The 20,368-nt window shown below is 40.8% G+C and overlaps 2 protein-coding genes across 4 annotated transcripts in view; both read right to left on the bottom strand.

The window, feature by feature from the left end:
• Positions 1-20,368, bottom strand: part of slc25a55a (solute carrier family 25 member 55a) — a 640,168-nt gene that overhangs the window by 477,795 nt on the left and 142,005 nt on the right. The gene's annotated exons all lie outside the window — the stretch shown is intronic.
• LOC114647831 (alpha-1,3-mannosyl-glycoprotein 4-beta-N-acetylglucosaminyltransferase C-like) overlaps positions 7,343-20,368 on the bottom strand; it is a 48,868-nt gene continuing 35,842 nt past the window's right edge. For both annotated transcript variants that reach the window (XM_028796481.2, XM_028796480.2), the window contains exons 3-4: positions 14,727-14,871; positions 7,343-10,527 (exon numbers count right to left, since the gene is read on the bottom strand). In XM_028796481.2, coding sequence (XP_028652314.2) covers positions 9,374-10,527; positions 14,727-14,871 — 1,299 coding nt within the window. In that variant the 3' untranslated portion in view covers positions 7,343-9,373. The remainder of the gene's footprint in view (positions 10,528-14,726; positions 14,872-20,368) is intronic.

The raw sequence follows: 20,368 nt of genomic DNA, 5'->3' as shown, positions 1-20,368 counted from the left end.
AAACAAGAGGAGGCTCTGTGATAAGAGATAGATAGATAGATAGATAGATAGATAGATAGATAGATAGATAGATAGATAGATAGATAGATAGATAGATAGATAGATAGATACTTTATTAATCCCAAGGGGAAATTCACATACTCCAGAAGCAGCATACTGATAAAAACAATATTAATTAAAGAGTGATAAAAATGCAGGTATAACAGACAATAACTTTATATAATGTTAACGTTTACCCCCCCCCCCCCAGGTGGAATTGAAGAGTCTCATAGTGTGTGGGAGGAACGATCTCCTCAGTCTATCAGTGGAGCAGGACGGTGACAGCAGTCTGTCGCTGAAGCTGCTCCTCTGTCTGGAGATTATCCTGTTCAGTGGATGCAGTGGATTCTCCATGATTGACAGGAGCCTGCTCAGCGCCCGTCGCTCTGCCACGGATGTCAAACTGTCCATTTCCATGCCTACAATAGAGCCTGCCTTCCTCAGCAGTTTACCCAGGCGTGAGGTGTCCCTCTTCTTTATGCTGCCTCCCCAGCACACCACTGCGTAGAAGAGGGCACCCGCCACAACCGTCTGTTAGAACATCTGCAGCATCTTATTGCAGATGTTGAAGGATGCCAGTCTTCTAAGGAAGTATAGTCAGCTCTGTCCTCTCTTGCAAAGAGCATCAGTGTTGGCAGTCCAGTCCAATTTATCATCCAGCTGCACTCCCAGGTATTTACAGGTCTGCACCTCTGCACACAGTCACCTCCGATGATCATGGGGTCCAGGAGGGGCCTGGGCCTTCTAAAATCCACCACCAGCTCTTTGGTTTTGCTGGTGTTCAGTTGTGTTCTGTTCAGGTCCGTGGTGAATCACAGCTTTAAATAAGAATGTGAAGGCTCCGACCGTGTGTAGATGTGCACATACCCACTCTCGCTCCAGGGTTGATTGAGATTCTTGGCTGATTCACGTACAAATGCAAGCAGATCAGACAAGTGCCTCATTCATACCACGGATTAGGCAGAGGATCCCACCTACAACCAAATGGGCAGGATATAAGGGAGCCTGCACAGCAGAGCGGGAAAAACAGAGAGAGGAGGAAAGATCAGAAGTTAACAAAACAGCAAGAGGGAGGATGCTGAAGAGCCCATGATGTTAAAGAGTGGAGACAGGTAGTTGGGAGTATGCCCTTGGGGAGCGAGCAGCAGGCCTGCACTTGAGTGTGGGGCTGGCGAAGTGGCACTCCAACTGAGCACAAAGAGGAGTAGGAGCCACCCCACTGGAGACATGAGTGCGGTTTGGTGCAGAGTCCAATGGACAGACAATAAGAACCCAAACCCAGGATTGTTGGATGACTGCACCTGTCGGCGGCCGTCTCCTCGTGTTGCAAAGTCTTCATGGGAAAAGCAGAGGAGACACCAGATGCACTGGTGCTCATGCTTCCTTTAAATGGATGGACAGATTCCTGCCATGATTTTAACCTTGTTTTTTTATTGGATCTATTTATTTGGAATTTAACCTCCACTTTTTGACACTTGGATTTTAATGGACTATTTGATACACTGCACTTCTGAACACTTTGTATTGCTTTTAACGAAACCACTGAACGCATTTGCACTCACCCCTTGCTGAATGTGTCTGTCGTCATTTGCCCAGCTCATCTCGGTTCATGATTATCGATGGCTCCAGGGTTCAAGAGGCTCCCAGAAACAACCAGGGAGAGTGGAGCCAACCCAGACAGTCACAGGCCCTACCCAGCACTAGTAGAATGTTCCCAGTGAGTGTATGAATCCCACAATTAAATCTTTACCAACGCCAGTAAAAAAGCCCCTCATTGTTTGTGTACTCTGAGGGGAAATCCCCCTCTCTGCTACACACTTCAAGCTCCAAATGATATTTTTTTTGTAAATTAAAAGTGAAGAATTTTAAAGCTTTCAAATTTTTATTCCACACACTGAAATATAATATTCCTTATAAATGTAAATATATATTGTAAAAACCTTACGAATACAGAAGAAAAATTAAAAACACAAGCAGAAAAGCTGTCTGTAATACATTGTTAAAACCCCCTAATACAATATTTTTGGGTGGCTTAAGAAATATGTTCTTTAGTTTTACTTCATAAAAGTTCTTTACTCAACAGTTTAAGACAGTGGTACTTCATTTAAATTACTAGCTGTGGTAAGCTAAGACAAAAGGTTGAGATTCCCTGCTCTACTGTATGAACACATTAGGCCCTCTTGCTTCTGGTTAGCATGTAGATATCCACGATGTAACTTGTGAGGACTAATAGCTTTTGCCTCCTACTATTTCCAAAAAGAATGTAATAAATCAGGGGTAGGCAACGGCAGTCCTGGAGTGCCACAGTATGTGCAGGTTTTTGTTCCAACCCAGTTCCTTAACGAGAACTCAATTATTGCTGATGAAGCACATATTGCTTAAGTGACATTTTAATGCTTCATTTTAGTGGTCTCGCTTGTTAAGGTTCTCCAACCGTAATTGCTTATTTCAATCTTAAACTGCTGCATTCAGTGTTTTAATTGCTCCTTATTAGCAATAAGATGTAAAAGACAAAGCAGCCAGCAGTTCTCCAGCTAGCTTTTTTCCAATTACATCTGTGTGTGTTCATCATGCACGGTTTGATTTAATAAAACACTTAATAGAAAAATGTGACAGACTGAAAATGATCTGTTTTAGGCTTCAAATCATTTGGATGATATCCTTGGAAAGGAAAAAAATCTACGATATAAGAGCCTTACATTGCTCAGACTAACAAGCCATAAAATTAAATAAGGTCTGAGATTGGCAATGATTGGTTTCTAATTAAGCAATTGGGTTGAATGAAAACCTGTAGCCACTGCGGCTCACCAGGACCGACATTGCCTACCCCTGTTTTACATCTTATTGCTAATAAGGAGCAATTAAAACACTGAATGCAGCAGTTTAAGATTGAAATAAGCAATTAAGGTTGGAGAACCTTAACAAGCGAGACCACTAAAATGAAGCATTAAAATGTCACTTAAGCAATATGTGCGTCATCAGCAATAATTGAGTTCTCGTTAAGGAACTGGGTTGGAACAAACACCTGCACATACTGTGGCACTCCAGGACCGACGTTGCCTACACCTGTAATAAATAAAAAAGAAAATAAAATACAATCACATAAAAGTCAGAGTAGTACTCAATCCTTAAAGGAACACTCCACCCAGACATGGTATTTTTGTACATGTTACTTACGCCACGTCGTTTGTAGTGACGACCAAGAAAACAATTATTCTTGTGTTTTCATGCAGAGCAGTGAAAAAAAAATTGGTATAATAGAAGCCAATAGTTTGAACTGAAGACAGGACTCTTGACCAGTGAATGAGGGGGAGAGGCGGGTATTCAATTCAAAAACTCAATCCCTTGTGATTTTAGTTTTTAGTTTATGATTTGTGCTGATTTTTGTGGAAGTATCTAACAACACTTTAGCAATAGATATATGCATTTTGCATGTTTTTGGCATACAACTGGATTACTGACATTATGGGACATGAGCAATAGGATTTATTTTTTCTTTTTTCCATGGGCATTTTTGCTGCTGTCCGGTGTCGCTCATCATTGTCCTGTATTTTATTCTGCATGAAAACACGAGTTAAAAAAACGTTTCTCAGTCACCACTACAAAGTACATGGGGTAGCATATAATAAATATTATTTTTGGGTGGAAGATTCCTTTAATATTTGATGATGACCAGACTGCAGCCACTTCCAAAACATGACGCCACTTTCCCAAGACAAACAATTCATTCAAATGAAAGTCAGCCGCTTTAATTGCTCAGATTTTGCTGGCAAGGCCCAGATGATTTTTACATCTGTATCTTTATAGCAGGGATCTCAGATCTCTTTATCAAATAATTAAAATTAATTGAAAATTTTCAAATTAAAACAAAAATTACCAGAATTCTGAAGGAGAATAAAGAACTCGTCGCCCTTTTCCAGGGCTGCTTACAGCCTTATGCCCTTACAGCTTGGAACTCCCACTGCATTGAACGAAGTTGATTGAGTTTGAGAATCACTGACAGCACACACTCCAGTCTGGTTAAAGATGATAAACTTTGGACAAGTCGATTATTTTTGTCTGGACGGAGTAGAATAAAGGTGAATTGTGTAAAATATGAAACATAACTTTTTATCTTATCACAACCTTAAAACTGATGTATTTAGTTTCATCAATAGGAGAAAAAAATGACAAATAAAGCAGTGTACACATTCAATCTCCATCCCCAAAGTGAAAATACAGTGCCTTACATCATGTTTGGGACAAAGGCATATTTTTCCTTGATTTGCTCCTCTGCTCCATGGTTTAAAATTACAAATCAAACACTTCAGATATTTTTAAAGTGCACATTGCAGACTTTCATTGAAGGGGATTTGCATTCATTTTGGTCACAACATGTAGCAGAACTAACAACACTTTTTCGACACTGTCCCCCAATTTCATAACGCCATAATGCCCATACGATTTTCAGCTGAATGACTGAATGCTTTGTGCAAACAGAGCTCAAGTGTATTCTGTGCACAGTAATGGCAGGTCTATTAAGGCTGTCATATTTAGTACTGCTTGAATTCTGAGATTCATAGATATCACTAGGTGCTGAGCAAACAAAATTTTCATTAAAAGCATGGAATTAAAAAAAGAAACTAAAATGACAAACTGATTGAGCTTTGGCCGAATTCTAAGTTACTGTCTATAGTATGTAATGATGTGAAGGTGAAAGTTGTTGGTGCACAACACAGACATTACCACGTGTGAAAGCAGGCTGGACTTACAGGTCATGTATTTCGAACACACCATTTAGTACAGTGAATCTAAGATTATTTCATAATTGCACCATTGAATCACAAGACTTGTTTTCAAATCAAACCCTATTGAGACTACTATCGGTGTGGTGTGCTAAAACGGTAACATCACTTCAAGAGAGGCCCAGTGAATCAACAAGCTGATTATAACAGCAGGCTTAGTCATGGGACGCCACCTGGACCTGCTGGAGGTAGTAGTGGAGGAGAGAATGAAGACAAAACTGAGTGCCACAATGAACAATTCTGCACACCTTCTCTCTGACACACTGGCATTGAGGACTTGAGCAGAAGTATGTCAAGAAACGCTACTGGAGCTCCTTCATACCCTCGACAACAGACCTGCATAATGCATTGTAGGCACTGGGACAGCTCGTTACCTTTAGCCAAGTAAGAAGATTTATTTCCTTTTCTAGTCATTCTGGTGTGTATTTCTTGTCTGTTGCAATATTTATTTATTGAATTTCTGTAAATTCATATTTAACCTAGGGACAAATAAAGTTCTATTTATCTGTCTATATAAATCTGAGTTTGACACCTCTGCCTTAGAGGAGGAAAAATTAACTGCCAGCTTCTAATGAATGAGGAGTATTTAATTAAGAAATCTACTAGTCAGTTGAGTACTGTGGACACTTGGGGGGCGCTGTTGTCCCGTGAAACCCAACAGACAGATGCTCTGGACACAGGTTTAAAAGCACTAAGAAGACTTTTTAATCTTTTCCTCAAAATAGTGCTTTCAAAGCACCACATCCACAATAAACACAATGAACCAATACAATAATTCTCAAAATTCTCCTCCACACCTCCCAGCAAGCTCTGTCTCACTCCCTCCCAACTCCGGCTCGCTTGCTGGGTCTCCAACAAACCTTTATATAGTCCTTGACACGAAAGTGCTTCTGTCCTACTGTCCACATGACTTGCTAGCACTTTCGGATGAGATGGAGAATTAGCTTTTCTTCAGCCCAGAAGTACTTTGTGGCTTCCGTCCTCATGACTTGTGAGTACTTCCAGGCTATATGGGAAACGGAAATCCCCATGTCTCCCTGCAGTTTCCTATGGCGGCCCTCACGGTAAGCAGCAAGGCTGTGAAGCCCAACTCCATATCCTATGGTGCCTTGCGGGAATCCGGGGCACCGCTAAGCTGCAGGGAAATTGCCATCTAGTGTCCTGGATGTTGCAGCCGGGTTGAGCTGCTGGCTGTCCATCACAGTACACAAGCGAACAATTTGGTAGCAACAAAAGCCTGTAGTCTACCAAAAATGATCTTGGTTTTCTCTTGTCTGGGTAATGTTGGGCTTTCACTATGGTGAAGGTGGACTACATTGCTAATTACAGCCATAATCAAGCAGGTCAGTCACCAACATGGACACCATAAGACATTGGTTCCCAAAATCAGGTTTTTGTTCCAACCAAATTGGAACTTTCCTCATGTGAGGTTGGGCATCAAACTAAAAGAAATAGGAGTTCAGTGTGTAGTTTGTAGATGGGTGCAGAATTGGCCTAAGACACGGGAAGCAGAGAGTGATGGGAGAGGAACCTTATCAAAACTTGGGTGACATTAAGAGTGGTGTTCCACAGGGGTCAGTGCTAGGGCTTCTGTTATTTTTAATATATAAACAAATGACTTGGGTGGGAATATAAATAACAAGCTGGTTAAGTTTGCAAATGGTACCAAGCTAGGTATAATCTAGAATGCATTAAATAATTACAGAGGAACTTGGACAGCACACAGGCTTGGGCAGATTTGTGGTAGATGAAATTTATTGCCAGGAATTGTAAAGTATTACATGTAGAAAGTAAAATTGTGAGGTTTGAATACACAACGGGGGGTATGAAAATCGAGAGTCCACCTTATGAGAAGGATTTAGGAGTCGTAGTGGACTCTAAGCTATCAACTTCCAGACAGTGTTCAGAAGCCATTAAGAAGGCTAACAGAATGTCAGGTTATATAGCGCCTTGATGTGTGGAGTACAAGTCACAGGAGGTTCTGCTCATCTGGAGTACTGGGTGCAGTTTTGGTCTCCAGGCTACAAAAAGGACATAACAGCACTAGAAAAGGTCCAGAGAAGAGCGACTAGGCTGATTAGTGGGCTACAGGGGATGAGTTACGAGGTAAAATTAAAAGAGCTGAGCCTTTTCAGTTTAAGCAAAAGAAGATTAAGAGGAGACCTGACTAAAGTGTTTAAAATTATGAAGGGAATTAGTCCTGAGACTTTTTATTTTAAAATGAGTTCACTTAAAACATTGGGACGCAGGTGGAAATGTATTAAGAATAAATTTCACACAAATATTAGAAAGGTTTTCTTCACACAGAGAATCAAAAGACACATGGAATAAGTGACCAAGTAGTATTGTAGACAGTAGAACTTTATGGACTTTTAAAACTAAATGTGGTATTATTTTGGAAGAAGAAAGTGGATAGGACTAGCGAGCTTTGTTTGATTGCATGGCTTGTTCTCGTCTACATTGTTCGAATGTTCTAACTTCTGTTTTTAATTGGACTCCTAGCTTAATTAAATGAGCTATTTCTTTTTCTTTTTAACAATGTTTTCAATCCTGACTTTCATTCTGCTATTCCATGTCTTCTGGTTATTTAATCCATATTTGCTCATGAGTGGGTGTAACGCGGAAATAATTGCGGCCTTTCGTTATTCAACAACAACATTTATTTCTATAGCACATTTTCATACAAATAATGTAGCTCAAAGTGCTTTACATGATGAAGAAAGAGAAAAAAGACAAAGTAGGAATTAAAATAAGAGAACACTAATTAACATAGAATAAAAGTAAGGTACGATGGCCAGGGAGGAAGGAAAAAACCAAAAAATCCGCAGGGGTTCCAGGCCACAAGACCACCCAGCCACCTCTAGGCATTCTACGTAACATAAATGATCAGTCCTCATTGTATTCAGGGTTTTCATGGAAGGACTTGATGATGACGGTCACATGGACTTCTGGCCTTTGATCAATCAATGTAAGGACATCACGGTGCTTTGATCAGGTGGTGGTGGCGCAGATCTCCACCACAGAAAACCAGAAAAAGAACTGAAGAGAAAGTAGGGGTTAGTACGGATTTTGCAGCCACCATGAATAGTAATGATAATTAATTGAACATGCGGAGCATCAGGATTAAATTAAAATGAAATTATGAGAAAGCCATGTTAAAGTAATGTGTTTTCAGCAGTGTTTTAAAGTGCTCCACTGTATTAGCCTGGCGAATTTCTATTGGTCAGCTATTCCAGATTTTAGGTGCATAACAGCAGAAGGCCACCTCACCACTTCTTTTAAGTGGTGTCGTTTGTTCAGGTGTCTGCTCTGCTTGCTCTTAATTGTCATCATTAAGATATGAAAATGAAAAGGGCAAAATAATAAAAAAAAAAGAGTTAAGCTTTTAAAGCTATAGGAAAAATAGGGTTAGAATAAAAATCTGCGGTCACATTAAGTCCCCAGTACTGAGTTGGGAATTACTCCCCTAATATATACCATATATTGTTCATTCATTTACAGAATATCTATACAGTGTATATATATATATATATATATATATATATATATATATATATATATATATTGTAAGGGATGGCCGGCCATATATTCTGGTCCACACCTCCAAGCCGCCAGATGGAGCCCTCCCAGCAGCATAGAGGTTCCCCGAATTCCAGCAGGGCCTCATGGACCTTGTAGTTTTTACAACCAGCCCTGTTGTATACCATGGGGACCTCCAGGAGATGCTGTAGGGAGGCTCAGGGAATTCTACATGCCCTATAACCTGGAAGTATGTCGTATCCAAGGCGACAAGGGAAATGACGTGCTTCCAAGATGAAGAAAAGGACTTTTTATCTGACCCGTAAGTGATAAGGAATCACATGGACTGTAGGGTTGGAACCACTTCCAGGTCAGGGAATATAAAAGGATGATGGGAAATCCCAGACGATGAGCTGAGCTGGGTGGAAGGGTGGCAATGTGTCTGGGAGTGGAGGATTGTATTGATTGCTTATTTGTGATTATTGATTTATTGGAGTATAGTGGAGTGAAGGTGCTTTGTGCACTTATTTATAATAATAAATATTCATTTTGGACTTTTATCTAGTGTGTGACGTCTGGTCTAAGGGTTCAAGGGGTCACGGGGACCCTTAAAACTGTCACAATATATATATATATATACAGTATATATATATATACATACATACACACACACACACACACACACATATAAATACAAACAGAACATTTTCAAGTCAAGCCAGGGTCATAGCAGAGGCCGGAGGCTACTAGAGGCCCACACACCCACTCCAACACATATTAACATGTAATTTTTTAGGAATGTCAGAAGAAAAACCATAGTACCCAGAAGAAAGACCAGGGATACCATCGTCCTTTAAGAGAGTGGCTGTGCCCAGGATGGGGCCGACAGTCCTTGAAAGAGCATGCAAACTCCATCGAGCCAGCAACTGGCCACACGGTTCAAACTCAGGATGTTAGCACTGCTGCCTCACGGGTCCAACCATTGTGCATGCAATTCTTCTTTTACAAAAATAATATTTAAAACAGTTTTCTTATTTTAAAAGTTGCTGTGTCCATATACTAATATTCTGAATAATAAGCCATTTGCTTTGACTTTTAGTTATCACAATTTTCACGCAAGACACAGGACTGTCATAACTTTTATAGATGTCATCTTTCTGAAAGTGTCCATCGACAAAACTCCCAATTTTAGTGTAACTGGAACATTCCAATTGGTTTCTTGATTTGCCAAGTTGACTTCCTAACTCCACATCACCAAACTGTAAGACATCTCCTTTGCGTTCATTACTGCCTGTGTAGATACGGAGCTTGTTTAATACTGCAGGTCTGTTGAATATTATAGTGAAATAATTTCCAGCAGATGGCGACTTGCCCCAGAAATATTCGTCCATGTTGCTATAAGCTTTTTTAGGATAGTAAGATTCAAATGTACTGATGTCAGTGAAAATAGTGGCAGGTGGGTTATCAGGGATATCAGAGGGGTCCTCCTCAAAATCATCATCCTTTAAAAGATTGGCTGTGCCCAGGAAGGAGGAATAATATCCAGTGTGTTGAAATAAAGAGGGCTTGAAGCGAATCACATCCTTTTGAGCTAAAAGATTTTGAAAGTGACCTAATAACCAGTCACAGGGCATCTCTTGATAGAACAGGAGAAGAAACTGAGCAAGTCTTCGTAAGTCACTAGAATGATAAAGCTTACCAATGTATCCTAGCTTGGAAAATTCCAGTGTGACCCAGTAGGTCCCCTTTCTAGATGCAATGGATTTTTTGATAATGGTAAAGAAAGACTTGGAACACTTAACGTCGTCCTCGATCATAAGGTAGTAGCTAGACAAATTGGCACAGAAGTTAAGCAGGAAAGCATAGTCCACATTCTGCTTGGAGCGAAATGTCACACGGTTCTCTGCGTCATTGAAGTTCCGCTTCAGACCTTCCAAAGGAGGATAATGTTCCTGAGGCGCGTGGATGATGAGCAGATGTCCGGAAAGAATACGGCGTGCAAACTTTGTGGAAATATCCTTTGCTACTTTCATATTCCAGGCTTTATCAAAGTCTGCAAGGTGGACCACAACCACCATCTCTTTCAGTTCCTCATCCGTTGATTTCTCAAAAATGGATTTGAGAGTTTCGAGAACATAATTGCCTCGCTTTCTTTTGACCGATGAGAGACCAATTGCAAGGAACTCTGAAAGTGAGAAAAAAAAAATAACATGAAAATGCTTGATTTTGAAAAGAAAACATAACATTCACCAACCCTCTTAATTCAAATCTCTGTTTTCAGAACCAGAGGCTTTCGTGTCAACACTTGGTAGAAGGAATGAAACCAGCCTGAACCAAGGGTGACGATCAGTTGCTGGGCTCGCTCGAGCACACACTCACATACGAGGAGGGAGCCAAAAATAAACAGAAATATTTTTAAAACGTGTTTAATTTAATTTTCTGTACAAACTACAATTAGTCTCCTTCAAACTACTCTCCATTGGCGGAAATACACTTATCTAACCGTTTGTTCCATTGTTCGAAATATTTTTTAAATTCGTCTGAAGTAATGCCCATTAATGCTCTGGTCGTTTCTTGTTTTACCTCTTTGATGTCAGCAAAACGCCTTCCTTTCAAGTCTTTTTTCATCCGAGGGAACAAAAAGAAATCACACGGAGCTAAATCCGGTGAGTAGGGTGGGTGGTTCAGGGTTTTCATACCGTTTCTTGCCAAAAATTGTCGAATGCTGAGAGCAGTATGAGATGGAGCGTTGTCATGATGAAAGAACCAATCGCCCGACTTCCATAAATCAGGGCGTTTCCTTCTCACACTGTTGCGCAACCTACTTTTACAAAAAAAAATCACTGAACACAAGCACAACCTTCCAGACTGATGGCACTTGGCAGACTGACTTGTGAGGAGTGTAACTAGATCGCCCTAGCGGCCCCTAGCTAAGACCTAAGGCTGTCTTAACGAACTGTCATTGTCACGAGCTAAGGACATCTCTAATGCTACATTTAGGTGCTATCAGAGTATTCCAAGCTTCGACTTGTAACGTTTCCCCTTCTTACTTCAGTGTGTTCACGTGAATTTCTGGTTGGACTTCTTGGAAAAATGCGAGGTTGCTCTTGATTTGTTAGTTGGTCAGCAAAAAAAGCAATTCAAACTTAATTGTATTTTTTTGGGGCGGCACGGTGGCGCAGTGGTAGCACTGCTGCCTCGCAGTAGGGAGACCTGGGTTTGCTTCCCGGGTCCTCCCTGCGTGGAGTTTGCATGTTCTCCCCGTGTCTGCCTGAGTTTCCTCCCACAGTCCAAAGACATGCAGGTTAGGTGGATTGGTGATCCTAAATTGTCCCTAGTGTGTGCTTGGTGTGTGTGTGCACCCTGCGGTGGGCTGGCATCCTGCCTGGGATTGGTTCCTGCCTTGCACCCTGTGTTGGCTGGGATTGGCTCCAGCTGACCCCCATGACCCTGTGTTCGGATTCAGCATGTTGGACAATGGATGGATGGATGTATTTTTTTGTAACAATACAGAGCAAAGTAAACATATTAAACCTGTATCACTTCACTTCAAATACAATTCAACCAAGAAATTGGAATTTCTAGGTGAGCAGATTATATTTTTTTATTTTAAGTGAAACTTGTGGACCTAAACAAAGGTGCTTCATACAGAGCTAGCTGAACTTTTCCATGTTGACACACGCACATTCTTTTGTTCTCCTCGTAAAAAATGCAGCATCACACTGATCACATCGGTGATCTAACTTTCCTGGCAATGCGAGCATATGGTCAGAGGTTTTGAGTATTTAAGAATCAAATAATTCTGTTTTAGCATCACACACTTTTGTTTTCAACATTAGAAAATACGCCCCGTGACCCTGTGTTCGGATTCAGCGGGTTGGAAAATGGATGATGGATGAAAATACAGGTGACGCTGATCACATCACAGGCATAACTTTGCTAAGTAGTGGTGCTCACAGAAGCACGGGTGTTCAAATGTAAAAGCAACACTTTGATACGGTTGGAAGTTTAGACTGATGATGTTCTCGATTGTCAACAAGCAATTCTGTGTTAAAGCTACACACGTTGTTTAAAGATGGCAAGGTAAGGAGCCTTTCGTGTTAGGAAGCAGGTTGTGTGACAATCAACGGAAAACTCTCTGCCAGTTGTTTACACACATAAGAACTTGTGCATCCTTGAACGTGTATGCTCTGATCGCATGCATTTCTCCATAAGAAATTTGACAAATGAGAGAAGACCATTCGGTCCATCAAGCCCATTTGTTTAGCTATTAGCTAATCTGTCCCAATATCTCATCCAGATTCCAAGTTGTCAAGGTTTCTGCTTCAACTCCATGTCTCGGTAGTTTGTTCCAGTGACCCCACAACTCTTTGTGTAAAGAAGTGCCTCCTAACTTCAGTCTTAAATGCATAAATGCACATCTCCTTAATTTCCACCGATGTCCTTAATTACATGATTCACCCTTAAAGTGAAAGAATGTTGCTGGATCTACTTTAAATCGATGCATTTGAGGATTTTAAATACCTGGATGAGGTCCCCATGCAGTCTCCTCTACTTGAGACCAAACTGGTTTAAATTCTGTGAGTCTGTCACAGTAGGACATGTCCATAAGTATAACTTCTAGTTTCAGAAATAACCTTTGGTGTGGGATGACTGTTATGCCTTTCTTGGACTATGGAGACCAGAACTGCACACAATACTCCAGATGTGGTCTAACTAGTGCATTATATAGTTTTGAGCATAATGTCCATTGAATTCAATTTTTATGATATAACCTAACATTTTATTTGCCTTTTTAATTGCTTCTGTATATCGCTTAGTCCATGCAAATATTGTGTCAACGTAAACCCCTAAATCCCTTTTCAGTGGTTGCTTCCTGTAGCTCAGTGTCTCCCACCTTATATTTATAACTGATGTTCCTTTTGTCCACGTGTAGCACTTTGCACTTTTTTACATTAAACTGCATTTTCCAGGTGCTCTGAAGGTTGTCCAGATCTTTTTGAATTCCTTTTGCTGCTTCCTCAGTGTCTGCCCTCCCTCGAATTTTAGTGTCATCTGTGAATTTTACAAGTTTACAAACTATCCCAGAATCAGTGTCATTAATATGAGTCAGAAAAAGTAACAGTCCAAGAACAAACTCCTGAGGGACTCCAATGATGACCTACCTCCATGTGGATGATTCTTCTCTTATCTGTACCCCTTGTCTCTTGCTTATTAACCAACCAGGTATCCAGTTTTATAGGTTACCGATGATGAGTACAGCTTCTAGTTTCAGAAATAACCTTTGGTGTGGGATGACTGCATCAAAGGTTTTTGAAAGTCTAGGTAAATGATGTCATCTTGCATTCTGTATCCTGCAGTTGACGCATTTGACAATCTGATGCATTTCTCCATCTTTGTCGTTTTTTGCATTCTGTATCCCATGCTTGGCGTTCAGCAGATGGCGCTGTGCTTCTTCATTTTCTTCTTTCTTCTGTTATGATGTTCTTCATCACATCATTGGCCTCTGTGATCTATTCGACACTCAAATGATATCGCTGGTGTTATTTTCTTTCTACCACGTCACTTCATTTTCCAATCACTTCTCTGTAATCAGCCCACGAGTAAAGTTCTGCTTCTGAAGGTTGCCACCATCTCAAATTTTTTTGCATTTCCAGAGCGCATTAAGTTGTTAGCTTTTGATCAAGACCAAGATCAAAGATCTTGCCCTAGTAGTCTGCAAGTAATCATATTACAGATATGACACATATATACAGTTGACCAAGGTGAAAGATAAGCATTACGCCATAGCTAGGGGAATTTGGGTAGCTCTGCTTTCTCTGAATTGTCTGACTTGTAGCTCTGACTTTGCACATCATTCACATGGAATTTCTGATTCGGAAACTCATATTTACCATCTGTCCCACAGCATCACTATGCTTGACTTTATCTTGATATCTTTTGCCTACAACCACTTCGCCTTCACAACCAGGTAAAATTTATTTATAGCCTTGTGTGAATTTCACTTGACTCGTGCATTTCCAGTTTCAGAATCTATGAGTGAATCTGTTGTCGATTAGGTTATCACCAAAATGCCAAAACCACATCTTTCAATATCTCGTATTCCAGCCATGTACTGTTATCTATTACTACAATGAGGTGTACCTTACCAGCTCTAAAAGAAAATGGAAACTTTCATACCGATTGAGATGGTGGTCCGTGAATATCAGGCAAATCCGTTACCTGGCCGATCTTTTCACTTTTACTGGGTGAGTGATTGTAGATTATATATATAGATTGATATACAGTATATATATATACATACATATATACACAAGAGACAATAGATTTTTTGGACTAAAAGTTGGAGATAGTTGCCTGTTGAAATAGTAAAAGGTGACGTACTCTGTTTCTGGACAGGAAACCCAGCCAGGAAGTCGTATGAAACATTGTAGGAGTAGGAGTGCCAGAGATCTTTGAAGTTTTGCAGGTTTTGTTCAGAATTAATCTGCTGCAAGGAAATCTCTCTTGACAAAAGTTTTTCTGCTTTCTGTAACCAAAGAAAAAAAAAAAGTTATCAGACAAAGTCAAAAACTAATAAAAAGAAATCACAATCACCCAAGATACTTTATTGTTGTCTTTTTAAGAGTTTTTGGACCAGGGAGACTACATGTGATGAAATAACTGGACAATGTCGTACTGTTATATAAATTAAATCTTTTCAATTTGTTTGCAGTTAATTTAGAAAACAGGATTATCCCCATGATCCTAATATTGCAAAAAATGAGTTCAGACAAATACCAGCATAAGGGAAAATATTTGTTCATATTCCAATGTACGCATTATAGTAATGAGTAAAACAATGTGTGCAAAACTTTAGAGTTTCATTTCTCAAAAAATAAGAAAATGGCAAAACAAATCTATTCCATTAGCACATTTATTTTCATCTCATTTGCAATCTTTCTCCTGCATATACAAAAGCAAGTAAAAGCTTATTATAGTGCAGAGCATGAATTGGAGGAGCAGCTAAAAGGCAAATGCCTGAAAGTGCTTCTCCAACATTAACATCCGCTGATCTGGGCCTGTGGGTCTGTGGCTGCCAGCAATCGGCCTATGGAGCTGGGGAAGCTGAGCACAGATGATGTTGTCCATGGCATTACCTCCGCACTTAAAAGTGGTGCCAGGCAGGCGGTGTGAGCGTGTAAGCAGGCAGTGTAACAATATTGCGTGAAGCCACACGGACGGAGGCATGGAACTTGTGAACAGCCAAAGAAAGAGACGGCTGATTCGGCTGTGGAATAAGCGTTAGGGAGCAATACTCCTTACTTTCTATTTCAAAAAACTCGAAAAACCTGCAAAATCCCAATCGCAATTGTGAAACCAAATTCAATGCGAACTGTAGGAGCAATTTTGCAAAATGAAACTCTGGTTTTTCACACACTAAGGCTACATTCACATTTTCATTTAAAAATCTTTCATCCACCCAAACCTTGTGCTTTTCATCCCCAAAAACTGAGACTTTTGAAACTTCTCTCATTAGTGGTATACTTCTGAAAATGTGAGTTCAGCATTGCAGTGTGGAAGAATGAAAACAGACAGATTTGAAAATGCAGACTCTAATTGCGCTCTTACTGCTTATTATGTGGCCCTTTCTCGATTATTGTTCTCGTTAAACTTTTAGACACTTTGCTCGCCTTATACTTGCGAGTTACTCTCAATAACAATTCCAAGTCACTGCCAGTCCAAACACAACAATCTGTTTTTTAGTTTTTCGTATTTCCCATTGGCTGTTCTCCATGTGTAAATGAAGGTCTTGTGTTGAAGACACTTTCTCTTACTGTTTGTGCTGATGTGCGCATGTCCAGTGTAGGTGAATGGATACATAATCATGTTCAGTTGTCTCATTGTAGGCGGAGATACTTTTGAAATGATGCAGAAATGCTGGTGTCGACAGACATAATGAAAATGTAGTAGTGTCAAGTCAAGTTGGGGAGCATGCACTGGTACATCACGTTGCCGCACCTACCACACGACGAAACAACTCGGGATCCTGGTTGGCAACCCCCCAGACAGACAGTCCAGTCCCACCCTCCAGAAATGACCCTCTACAGTATCTGTTGCATCCAAGTGTTACGTGGACGACCCCTTGGCCTGGTCCAGCCACTCGGGTCCCCAACAATGAGGATCCTGTGAGCCAGATCACCCTCGAGGAAACGCGCCACATGGCTGTAGTGCCGTAACTGACGCTCCCTCACAATGCAGGTAATGTGTCTCATTCGGGACTCCATGAGCAACACAAAGTCAAACCAACGGTACACTAGGATTTTTCGGAGAGACACAGGAGTCCAGTCTTCATCTCGGGTCACTGGATAGCGTCCATGTCTCACAACCATATGGCAAGACAGGAAGCACCAGGACTCTAAAGAATTGGACCTTCGTCCTTTTGCATAGATATCGGGAGCGCCACACACTCCTTTCCAGCGACCTCATGACCCCCCATGCTCTATCAATCCATCTATTGACTTCATAGGAAGAGTCACCAGAGACATGAATGTCACTGCTGAGGTAAGTAAATCTCTTGACGAGATCGACACTCTCTCTGCAGACTGACACACTGCTGATGGCCATGCCCAAGAGGTCATTAAAGGCCTGATCTTTGGATTTTATCCAGGACACTCGCAAGCCCAGACACTCAGACCCCTCACTCAGTCTCTCGAGTGCCCCAATCAGAGCTTCCATTTTTACGCCTAAGATGTCTACCATCGACCAGTAGTGTGGATGTAGTCTAATTGTAGCCAATGGGTGTTTAGGTTTTCCTAAAGTTTTCCAAAATGGAAAATGTTTCTCATTCATTTTGGGTGTCATTTCATTTTAGGTGTGTTGGCTGTTCCCATTCTGGTAACACTTTAGTTTACATACTGCAAAAATGCACCTCATACTTATTTATCTTATGTAACAAGACCTTAACAAACACTTGATTTGGTCTTCTTAACACTTATAAAACATCAGTAGATCAGTTATTCATCTGTGTGCAGTGTGGACTATTGACATCATGGTAACATTTCTTGTTAATATTGATAATTCTCAGATTCATACTAAATATGAAATATCATTAGAAATGTGTCTCAGCTGGTCCAACTCAGACCCCTTCAAAAGAAAATTGTTAGTAGGTCACATTGCAGAGATAAATAAGCACTTCACTGAGCCTTTGTAAGGGTTATGAAGACCTGAAGAAGTGTTTGTTAAGGTTTTATTATAGAATAGTAAATGAGTCATGGATGCATTTTTGTAATACCTAAACTAAAGCGTTACCACCATTCAAATATCTGAACAAGTTTGCCATGTGCCATACTGTAGTTTGCATTTCTTAATTCCAAAAACGTGTGCATGTCATTTTTCAGATATTACATTGCATGGAATTTAGTAACAAAATGCACCTACCTCCCTGTGTCATTTTGATCTGAAACAAAGAGACCAAGGCTTTTTATTTAACAAACAAACATGAGATCAAGAAAGAATGAGTATACAAAGTGAAAAGACTGACATCAAAAGAAACGGAAAAAACAATTGTTAGCAATCATTTTTACACCTAAAGCCAATATCACATCACATGACTTTAAGGAACTTGCCGACTGCAATTGCAGATCTTGTCACCAGACTATGTCAGTTACCACAACTGATTCTCGCTGAGCATGTCAAATTTAGCAGATGGGTTCCATCTTTCCAGCCCAGTCTAGCTCACCCGTTTTTTAGGACATGTAGGTGGCACAGTGGTTAAAATGGCTGTCTCACAGGTTTAAAGTCCTAGATTCAAAAATCAAGCATTGTTTGTACATTCTTCCTGTGCTGGTCTGGGTTTTACTTTTTACATCCGAAACAGGAACAAGATGAGTAAATTGGTGACTCTAAATTAGTTCTGTATGAGGGACTGGGCTGTGAAATGGATGGGTAATGATTACTACCATACACCAACCACTGTGAGGATAGGCCCCAGTCCTGGCAACATGGAACTGGATTAAGCGAAATCCAAAAGGGATGGCTGGTTAACATGAGCCGGCAGACATAACATGTCCATGTCCAGCAAACCAAAACAATTCAACACTAAGCTTACTCCAGTACATCTAAGCCAGCTGACTCTTTGTCCCCTGCATTTCTCTGCACATTAAACTGGCAGGAAAAGGAATTTTATAGGCTAAACCAGTGCATCCCATCTGGGGGTTAAGATTTAGGCCAACCTGGTGTAGCTACTTAGAATGCCCTTGGGTGGCCATTGGTTTTTCTGTATTTAAGGCTGACATTCTCATCAGACTGTACCCATAGAAAACTGTCTTCTTTGACATCAACATGTTATGGACGGCATGCAGAGACTGGCATCCTGGTCAGGACTGAATTAAGGACCCTTACCAGGCTAGGATGCCAGTGCAATGGAAGGACTAGGGAAGATGAGCACCGATAAATATTTAGTCCCCCAATATGCTAGGTGACAGCCTCCTTGGGTTAGGATCCCCACACGGATGCCCGCATGGCATGCACAGACATGTAGTCCTGTGAGGCAGCTGTGTTTGGTTCCATGGGGCTGCCTGGGTAAACTGATGGGATTCACAATCCCTATTTTTGGGGATTCCAATTAACCCGTAAGTACTTCCATCGGGTTATGCCCTGGCACCAGACGTACTCCCAGGTCCAAGATAAAACAGACCACTCGACCTTATCCAGGCGAGTTCGAGTTGGGTGGAAGAAGGACAAAGCTCACTTGGAAGAACAGAAGTAGAGGCAGGAAGAGAGAAGAATTGTGTTGGTGTATGTCTCTTTTGAAGCCTTTCTATAAGGTATTTGCTGTAAATAAACCTTTTATTTATACTGGAATTGGTGTCTATGAGGCTGTGCCTGAGGTTTGGGGTGCTGCAATGCCCCCTAGTGGTCAACTCATACATACAGAGCCAATAAAAAGATGTCCACCCCACTGCAAGATTTTACATTGTATTATTATACAACATTAAATCACAGTGGACTTAATTTGGTCTTGTTAACACTGATCAATAGAAAAAGATACTTTATGGGTAAAGTGAAAAAAGACCCGTCTAAATTAATTTGAAATATAGTGGAACCTCGGTTTGCGAGTAACTTGTTTACGAGTGTTTTGCAAGACGAGCTAAAATTTTTAATAAATTTTGACTTGATAAACGAGCGAGGTCTTGCAATACGAGTAGTAAGTATACGCTTTGTCTGCTGAGCGTCATGTGATCACAACTGAACTGATGGTTCTTCTCTCTCTCTCGCTGCGGGATTGTGGGCAATTGTCTCCTATTCTCCATCTGAGTCTGCGTGCCTCACTCATATAGTCAACATCCGTAAGAGCGTATACTGTTTACTACAGCATTGTGATTGTGACTGTGTGTGTGTGCAGTGATGTGCGAGTTCCCTTCTTGCACCCCAAACCACGAAGCTGAGTCTCAGTACTATAGCAACACCAGGCTTTATTCAGCTTAAAAACAACAACAGCGCAGTTATTTATTGTAGCAGGATCTGCCACTCTACTATACACAGACACAGCAGTCAGGCAGGGTCGTGGCCAAGTAGTACTGTGCCCTGCGCATTTATAATGTTCCTTGTATCACCCATTGACGGCAGGCGCTTATAGCATGTCCACGATCTTTTCGGATTCGCTTTTACGGCGAACTGCTACAGCGCTGGGAGACTGCGATTGCTTTGGGACGCTCTTCCACGTGTCGTCCCGTTGGGTGGAATCCCACAAAAGTTTAGAAACTCACTCACACCAGCCATGATTCTTTTCAAAGGTAAGGTGCAGGTTAATTTGTTTTATGTATTTTTACTTTGTATTAATCATTTTTATATGAATAGTTTTGGGTTGTGGAACGAATCATCTGAGTTTCCATTATTTCTAATGGGGAAATTCACTTTCATATACGAGTGCTTTGGACTGCGAGCATGTTTCCGGAACGAATTATGCTTGCAAACCGAGGTTCCACTGTATCTTCTTATATAATACGCTATTGTGGCTGTTCATTCGTCTGCCCAGGATTTTA

The sequence above is a fragment of the Erpetoichthys calabaricus genome, chromosome 3, assembly GCF_900747795.2.
Source record: "Erpetoichthys calabaricus chromosome 3, fErpCal1.3, whole genome shotgun sequence".
Taxonomy (NCBI): Eukaryota; Metazoa; Chordata; class Cladistia; order Polypteriformes; family Polypteridae; genus Erpetoichthys; species Erpetoichthys calabaricus.
Note: the sequence above shows the minus strand (reverse complement) of the source record. Positions and strands in the feature narration are given on the sequence as shown.